General features: G+C 49.4%; 1 protein-coding gene across 1 annotated transcript in view; it reads right to left on the bottom strand.

The window, feature by feature from the left end:
• Positions 1–3,266: 3,266 nt before the first annotated feature.
• PEX11A (peroxisomal biogenesis factor 11 alpha) overlaps positions 3,267–8,644 on the bottom strand; it is a 6,410-nt gene continuing 1,032 nt past the window's right edge. Inside the window, exons 2-3 of the mRNA XM_009276558.2 lie at positions 8,150–8,265; positions 3,267–6,582 (exon numbers count right to left, since the gene is read on the bottom strand). Of these exons, the coding sequence (XP_009274833.1) occupies positions 6,017–6,582; positions 8,150–8,265 (682 nt within the window). The 3' untranslated portion in view covers positions 3,267–6,016. The remainder of the gene's footprint in view (positions 6,583–8,149; positions 8,266–8,644) is intronic.

Raw genomic sequence — 8,644 nt, 5'->3', positions numbered from 1 at the left:
GGAGAAGAGACCGACCCCCACCTCGCTACAACCTCCTTTCAGGTAGTTGTAGAGAGCGATGAGGTCTCCCCTCAGCCTCCTTTTCTCCAGCTGCGGCACAGCTGGGATGCACCGGGGTTTAATGCCACTCCACCAAGAGAAGATGAAAAGAAGTCACCCTTGGACTCACCACCTCAAAAGCAACAGATCATGAGCAGTCAGGGAGAAGGTGAAGAGTCAGGCAGGGTTTGTTACGGACAACGGCAGGATGATGAGTGTGGAAGAAATTAAAACTTTCCTGTATTTCTGTAGCCCCTGTTACCCCCCGTGGTGGACCAGGATCCTATCCTGTTGGGAAACGCAACACGGACCAAGAGCATAATTTCTCCCCAGGAGAGTTTACTAAGCACAAGGAGCAGAAGGCGGACATGGGGGTCACATCCTGCACAAAACAATCTAGTTTGGCCAGGTCTGCAATTTCTAAAAGAATTCACTGAGGATTTTGGCAAGGAGGCTTTTAGCTGAGGGTCAGGGCAGACATTGCATTAGGAAAGCTCTAGGCATTTGGAGTAGACAGAAATGGAGGAAAAAATCAGGTTGGAAGTGATCTCTGGAAGTTACCTCATTCAACTCTCGCTCAAAGCAGGGCTACCCTCAAAGCTAGATCAGGCTGCTCAAGGTCTCATCCAGTCAAATCTCAAAAATCTCCAAGGATAAGACTCCCATCTCTCTGGGGCCCAGCTCCAGTGCTAACGACACTCATGATAAACCTTTTTTTCCTTATGTCCAACTGGAATTTCCTCTGTTGGAATTTCTGCCTGCCACCTCTTACCCTTGTTCTCTGCACCCCTGAGCAGAGTTTGTGCTCCAGTCTGCGCTGCTACGGCATGTGCTACGTGCCCCTCAATGTCTCGCCCTCCTAATGATCCTCTGCTAGACTCTCTCCAGATCGTCAGGATCTCTCCTGTGCTGGTGGGGCCAAAACAGGACACGGTTCCCCAAATATAGCCTCGCAAGTACTGCATGGAGAGGAACAGCTGCTCCCCTTGACCCACCAGTGATGCTCTCGTTACTCCTGCTCTTTTGCGGCCAGCCTGCCTTGCCGTGTGGGAGGCACCCTGCCAACTCACATCATAATTAACAAATCCGTTTGCGGTATTGATTGAAAAGAAAGAAGACACCACCTGCATGAAGCTGCGATGGGTTTTGGTTATTGACTACGGAAATCGAGGACAAGCCACACCGAAGAGACGAGGACAGCACGGTGGAAAGAAGACAAATACCAAAGGACAAAGCAATCACCCAAGGGGATCAGTGCAAATGGGAGATCCAGGCAGCCTGCTGACACAAGGCTGCTGCGTGTCCTGGACCACCCGGCGCAAGGCAGGGAGACCCTGGGCGTGCAGCTGCCCAGCATCCCCGTGCAGGACACGAAGGTGTGCGCCCAATGCGCCTGCATGGCTCCCTGCTCCTGGCTGCGCTGCTCGTACTTGGGGGTGGGAGACTTCCCAGGGACGTGGGAAAGGCACGCACGGGAGGAAAATACCCCCTTTCTTCCCAAAGATCCTGGAGTTCGCTTCCAGCCCGGGGCTCTGCAAAGCTTGCAGGCCTGCCTTGCTAGGCGGGTACAGAGGCATGTGAACGTCCTGGTCTGCCTCCAGCTCGGCGGCGGGGTGAGTCGCTGCTCTCCAGACAGCGGGACAAAGGGCGGCAGCCTGCTCAAAAGTTTGCTCTCCTGGCACCGAGACATTTTCCAGCCCCGCTGGCCTTGCTAAAAGTGCAGGGGGCATGCCAACCCCCTCTGCCTTGGCTGGAGTTGGGATCAACAGACAACACGGCCTTTGCCCTACTAACGCCTTCGCTCATCCCCTCCCCCTCCTCTGGGGCAAAGGCTGTGCCAGCCCCGGGCTCTGCAGTGCAAAGGTACCGCCGCCTCCACCCCACACCAGAAATACTTTCTGTGTTTCTGCGGGCAACATGGAGAGCTCACCGGATCAGCTGGGTGCAGGCAAGCAGAGTTTTACAGCCTTGTCTCCGCAGTCTGCTCCACAGCCTTTGGTATACCACGGTGAAGGGATGAGCCAGACCCCCAAAGACCTGCAAGGCATCTTTACAGTTAGGTCTGGGAGGGGGCTGGAGAGGTAACTAATTTATTTCCATGCCCTATGGCAGGATCAGGACCCCGTAAAGAACCGCTGGCAGATGTCCGTCCGGTTTCTTTTTAAGGACTGCCTTCCCGGGCAATCCATTTAGTCTTTTATTTTACTTACAGTTCAAAAAAAGTCACCTGTGTGACTTAATTCTCCTTTGCTGCAATATAAAGGTATTACCTCCCGGATGGATTTAGAGACCAATTTATTGCCTTCCTCTTGTCAGTCAACCTTTTAGACACTTGAAGACTTCTCACACCCTCGCCCAGTCACCTTTCCTCTACAGAACCGGTTCATTTGGTCCCTCCCTGGAGATGTTGGTTTTCAGACCTTTGATCGTTCTTGCCGCCCACCTGGGAATCCCAAATGGCTCACGCGTTTCTTGCAATATCACGCCGAGCATGGTATTGACATTAGGAAGGCCTTGTCTGTAAGCAGAGTAGAAGATTACTTTGCACATCTCACGCAGAGCACTCTCCTGTTAACCGTTTCCATTACGAAATGTGTACGAGACCAGTAGTTCAGAAGGAAACTTGCTAAACCATTGCGAAATGCAATGCTTTATGCATTGTTCAGCGACATTTTGGAGCTTCCACGTTCGCAAAGCCCTTCCTGCAGGGGATAGGAGCTAACAGTAAGCTCGGTTTTAATGGTTATCCCGGCTCCATCCCTCCCCATCTCAGCTGGAGATGTTACCCTCACTCCCTGCCCCGAGCAGGCGTTTGTCGTTAGACAGCTGCAGCGATTTGCCCTACGACACTAAGACCCATCCAAATGAAAGGTTGTTTATAAGATACTAAAATGCAGGCGCACCCGTTCCTTTCACCGTAGCTGCGCCTACGCTGGGCAGAAGGCTCCAGCCCTCTCCGCTGGTACTCAAGGGCAACTGACGGCATTTCTCAAAATGTCATTTTGCTTCAGGGTGTGTCATGTGCAGTTTTACCAGGTACTCCCATATTTACTTCTTCACGTTTTTGCAGCTGAAATGGGGATTGTCAATGGGTCTGACGAATCTGGCTGCCACCTTGCTACTGCGAAAGGACAGCTCTATAACCCAAGGGCAAATATAGGCAATGTCTCTTTAATAGTATCATCCTTCATAAAATTCAGAGATGGGAGGGAGGATTCCTCCTTCAGCATCTCTTTTCCCCACCCTCTAAGTCACACACAGACACGGTGTCGCACTCATCTCAGTTTATTGCTTGTGTTCAAACAGCTGTCCTTATTCCAACTGCTGTATTAGAAACAGATACAAAAAAAAGGCACTAAAAGGATTTTCTCCATTTGATTGTCATTCTATGGCTTCAGTCATATTACGTTAAGGTACATTAAATTGCTAGCCTCCAGCTGGGGAGCAGAAGGCAAGTATTAGTGCTTAACATCCAGTAAAGAGAGTTACTCCTGTATGCTCCAACCCACGTCACGTAGAATGGGACAGGTAAGGCTGAGACAGGCTGAAAATTCACTGCCCCATCTCCCAGGTTAAGTCTGTACTTGCTAATCCACACCAGTCCCTACAGGAGGAACATCAAGGCCTGGCTCACGGCTTTTGCACGGTGTTTGCCTGCCACGGGGGAAAAAAACCACCCTTCTGCCTTGGCAGGGCACGGGGAGGTGTAGCTGGCTAGGGGCCACATCAGTATGTTAATGCATTTCCCTTTACCTACAAACTGCAAGTTCGCAAACCAGTGAAAGAAGTGTTTTGTACCTGAGAGCTCCCCTGAGAGGAATCAAAAATGCATTTTTTTGCAAGAAGACGAAATTCTGTAGACAAAGGGCGGCCAAACCTCCGCTGCCAGATCATCAAGACTCCTCCTCCTTCCTTACAGTTGTTGCTACACACAGGGATAATGATCAAATCTGACCAAGGGAGGGGTGGGTCCCACACTGCCGGGAGCTCAAAGGCAAATGGAGTAAAGAAACAAAAAATTTCCATTGTTAAAAAGGAGAGGAAGCCCTTGAAGACAACATATCCCATATGTAATGCTCCATTATGGTCTGAACTGCCAGTACGCTCTACTTTTAATGGCATTCATTTCCATATTAAAAAGAAGAGCTGCTGCAGGCCACATTTGGTCTTCGAGAACACTTAATTACCCTGCCCAGCAACTTCTTTTTTCCAACACTTCATTGGCAAGCTAACACTTCAGATTCAAACTGGAAGTAATTCCAAGCCTGTCCACAATGACTTAAGGTAAACTGGGGCACTGCCTTACCATGCCTACTCAATTCCACAGCCTTCTCCTTTTAATAAAGGAGACCAGCGCCTTTTAATTTTCAGACAGCATCAGAAATAATAAGAGAGTACCTTGGTTCAGGGTAGAGTAGTCTCTGCTCACACCTCCTGACAGATTAAACAAGGAGCCCTTGCACCAGAAAGCAGCAGAACACACAGGCCTAACTCTGCTGAAGAAAAGTGATAATTTTATCTCCTATATAATGAGCAAATTTTTTCTCAGATGGTGTCAGAACTGGTACCCTGCGAAGTCAGGAGCAACCAAGACTGCATGCCATGTAACTGTCAAACAGCTGGACACAGCATTTCTTCTTTAACCTAGATTACCCTGCCAGGCAATCATTCCCAGCAAGGTAAATGATGAGCAATAAGGCAGGTGCAAACGTAAGGCGTTTTCAAATGGTAGAACCCATTCAACCAGCGAGGGAACGCACAAGAAATCTTGTGGTCATGAAAGGGAAGGATAGGGAGGACCAGACAGGGACATCTAAACCATGAATGCCCAAATCCAGTAATAAGCTTTTCTTCTCACAGGGGATTCTGATATTATCACGACCAACTCCATTCCCTTCCCGCCGGGAGCTTACGCAAATAGAAACACACCCTTGCAGTTTTTCTGACTCAACAAGCTCCGAGCCAGGCTTCTTTCCTTAACTGCTGGTTCCAAAGCTCCTTATTATAATGGAATTTTTCATGTAAAATTAAAACAGCAAAACAAGCTCCTTATCACAATATGATTAAAGGGAAATTGTTGCACTTGGAATCACAGGGGTTTGGGAGTTAAGGTGCGTGCGTAATGGGAAATTTAGTGCTTTTGAGTGGTTCCAGATTCACAGCTTTGGAAACCCAGTTCCCTACAAATCACAGCATCATCAGCACTCAGACAAGCTTCTCCCACATGCTGTCCTTCACCAAAACCCTCAGCCGTGGCCTGCTGGAGAAGTCAGACTCGGTGGCCAATGGTCCTTGGCTCACATTATTGCAGGAAAAGAAGAAAGTGCTGATTTTCTGGGACACAAGTTGGCAGTCACTAGACTACAGATCCAGCGTCACCAGTGCACGTTACACAGAGATCATGGGAAGGCCAGATCATACCACTCTTCAGTTACCATCACGCTGCATTCAAACCACTGCCTCAGATAACAGGATCCGTCAACCCAAACCCATCGGAACACTCGTACTTGACTTCAGGCCATTTTAACCGCAGGTCCTAACTTGCCTGAGCCCACTATAGAAAATCTGACTGTAGGAACCTTTGATTGGTGAATTCCAGCTTTCCAGTGTAAACACTGTTAGTTAGGAGTCATATACCTATTACAGTTGTCTATGCAGCTATTTCACAACCCTGTATTAAAATATAGGAACATCAGCATTTCGTTGTCTAGCAGCCATGTTCCAAGTCCTGTTTCTGTCTGTGAAATACTACTCTGCCTTCTCCCATCTTCACTCCATCAGGGAGCGTGTATTGGCACCAAACTCACCTGCAAAGACACAGGGAAGGAAAAAGGGTAGAATTCACTTATTCAGAGGACAAAGTTAGTCTTGAGGTTACTGTGAGACATGTTCATTTTGAAAGTGCCCTATGGAGGATAAAAACCTATCAGAGGATCAAAGCTGTTGGCTCGCTGCACACTACGCAGCTCCTTTTATGTCACTGTTTCAGCTTCAGATGTGGGCTTGCTAATGTGAGGATCCCCACCAGGGAGGAGAGGATGCCACAGAAACCAATCACCCCTGGGTTGGTCTTGTAGATCCCTAGCGTATCCAAAGGGCCTGAGAGATCACAGAGATTCTTCACCAAGTCCAGCAGCAAAGGAGGGTGTCTTTTCAGTATTTGAAACAGCGGGAGGAGAAAACCGTGCAACCCGTCACATTTCACACAGTTTAGATCCTGATTGTGTTTGTCCCAGAAGGATTTCTCCTTTGCCTTTTCTTCCTGTACAGCTTGTTCCAGCCTCCAGGAGATCTCATACCAGTCCCTGGCTAGATTCATCAGGAGTGAAAAGTAGTAACACTTGGTAGCCCAATTCCGCCACTTCGGCTTATCGACGTCAGGTTGGAGCCCGACGCTCTTCAACCACAGGACCGCATCGCAGACGAAGTAGAGGGCACGGGTCAGGTTGGAGGCTGTGAGGCAGAAGCGAGGAACCACATCTGGCAGCTGTGTAGTTCTCCTGGCTGCTACCAAGGCGTGCACCATGTTGCCCAGTCTGAACACTGCAAGAGACCCCACGAAGGTTAGCGTGGCCTGGCCTTTACCGCAGAGACACAGCCCTACGCAGGACAACTCGGCATGTCACTGTCCACGTGTACTTTTAAAAAACTTAGTGGGCTTTGGGCATTTGTATGCTTAAGCATTTTCTTCTCACAGCGTGAGATGCTAGTCTTAGCAAGGAAAGGGGTGTAAACATCTCCGTTCTGTCCTGCACCAGCCCAGGACCTACACACAAATTTTGTCAATAGCCAGGACTTGCAGCCTTCTCCTGCCGCTCTGTTCTCAGCGCCTGGGTGCCCTCTGGGCCAACATCACCCACGGCTCTGAACGAGTCAGCGTCAGCAAAAAAGCGACACAAAGAGAGCCTCCGATTTCAGCTGTACGCTGCACTGGATTTCACCTAACTCTGTGGTCAGGAGATGTCACTGCACTAACCCTGTCGCAACCACGAGCTGCATCTTTCCTAAGCTTCTGTGAAAGCTGGTCATTCATGTGCCAAGCACGCCGAGACCCAAGTCCCTCCTCAGCCATGAATTTGTCAGCGGCACACGTAGTTCCCTGCAAACAGGAACAGCGTATTCCATTTCAAGCTATAATATATGGCAAGCCTGATTTCATCCGCTGCACAGTTTAGGTTTCACCCCGTGAATATTAACACAATATTATGCAAAATACTTTTTATAACCCGCTGTACTGTCACCGTGACAGATGTTGGCAGCACCCGAGCTTAGTGGAACTGCAAGAGTCCTGAATTTAGGCCTGACGTCTATCAGAGATTTGTTCAGCAGAAGCAAGAGAATTACGGCTATGCTGATAAACCAGCTGGCCTCTCTGCTAGAAATTACCATACTCTGGAGCTAACTGGAATAATAAAACAAATCCATGGTAACACATTAAATGAGAATATTTGCCTCGTATATTGGAGTTGTTCCAGGGTCGAACAATTGATAAGTAGGTGTAGGACCAACCTGAAAGCAAGCAATACAACCACAGCAACAGCGTAACCGTAACGGATGCAACTGTGACACAGAATGAAGCGATGCGTATGAGAAAAGTATGGAAGGGTATATGATTTAGTAGAGTATAAATGCTAAAGAAAATTAGTATGTGAAGCAGGATATAAAAAGCCGTATTGAAGGATGGTCCTTCAGAGGTGGTTTTATTGGGATGATGATCTGTAACGTTAGGCTATCTCAACCCATTAGCTGGAAGGACTAACGCGAGCGCGGTAAGCCAGCCTTGCATCATAACTCAATGGTCTGTCCTTGAACGGAGATGACAACTTGATCTCTGCAGCAACAGCTGACTGTTAACTTATTTCCCTAGTTCTCCCAGCGATAATTCAGATTGCCTAATCGGAGAGGAGGCCGAGGAAGTAAAAAATGTCTGTTTGGCCCTACCTAGCCTGTCAAGCCAAGGCAGGGATAAGGTCTATCGACAATTTTGTGAATGTACTAAGAGGTTTTGTGGCTCAAGGTACGTTAACCACAGAAAAAGCAAGGCCGGGAGCTGTTTTGCTGGAAGGAGCAAGTGAAGAAGGACTTATCCCTCTAGACACCAGGTACTTACTTTTCCGGCCAGAGCTCATGCTAGATTCCAACTGCTTGAGTTTCATTGCCAGCTTCTCTTTATCAGCCTTATGCTCTATTAAATAGCTAAGCAACATGCATGTGTACTGAGTGGCTCTGGAATGGAAAAAAGGAGGAAAATGGTACACAGGTGAAACACGGACAATCCACAGGAACGGCAGCAGCAGGGCAGCCTTTGTTTCCGAGCTTAAGGTCACCCCTCTCGCAGCCTCGCAGTGCCAGGGCGAGTTATACCCAGGGGAAGGGGCACAAGCGCAGGTGGGGAGGCTGAGGACAGGCAAAGCGGTGAGCAGCAAGGGATCAGTCCGGCAGGAGCGGGGCTGGTGCCCGCCCGGGGGGGGCCGGGCAGCTCTCCCGCCTGAGGCGGGGGGCCCAAAAGCGGCTGGGGGCCTGGTGAGGGGCCCGGTGAGGGCCCCATCACCCAGAGGGGGAGCGGGAATGCTCCACCTCACGGCGCCGGCGGGCCCGCAGGGGT

Source organism: Aptenodytes forsteri, unplaced genomic scaffold (genome assembly GCF_000699145.1).
Source record: "Aptenodytes forsteri isolate BGI_AS27 unplaced genomic scaffold, ASM69914v1 Scaffold1, whole genome shotgun sequence".
Taxonomy (NCBI): Eukaryota; Metazoa; Chordata; class Aves; order Sphenisciformes; family Spheniscidae; genus Aptenodytes; species Aptenodytes forsteri.
The sequence above is the reverse complement of the archived record's forward strand: the minus strand, read 5'-3'. Positions and strand labels throughout refer to the sequence as shown.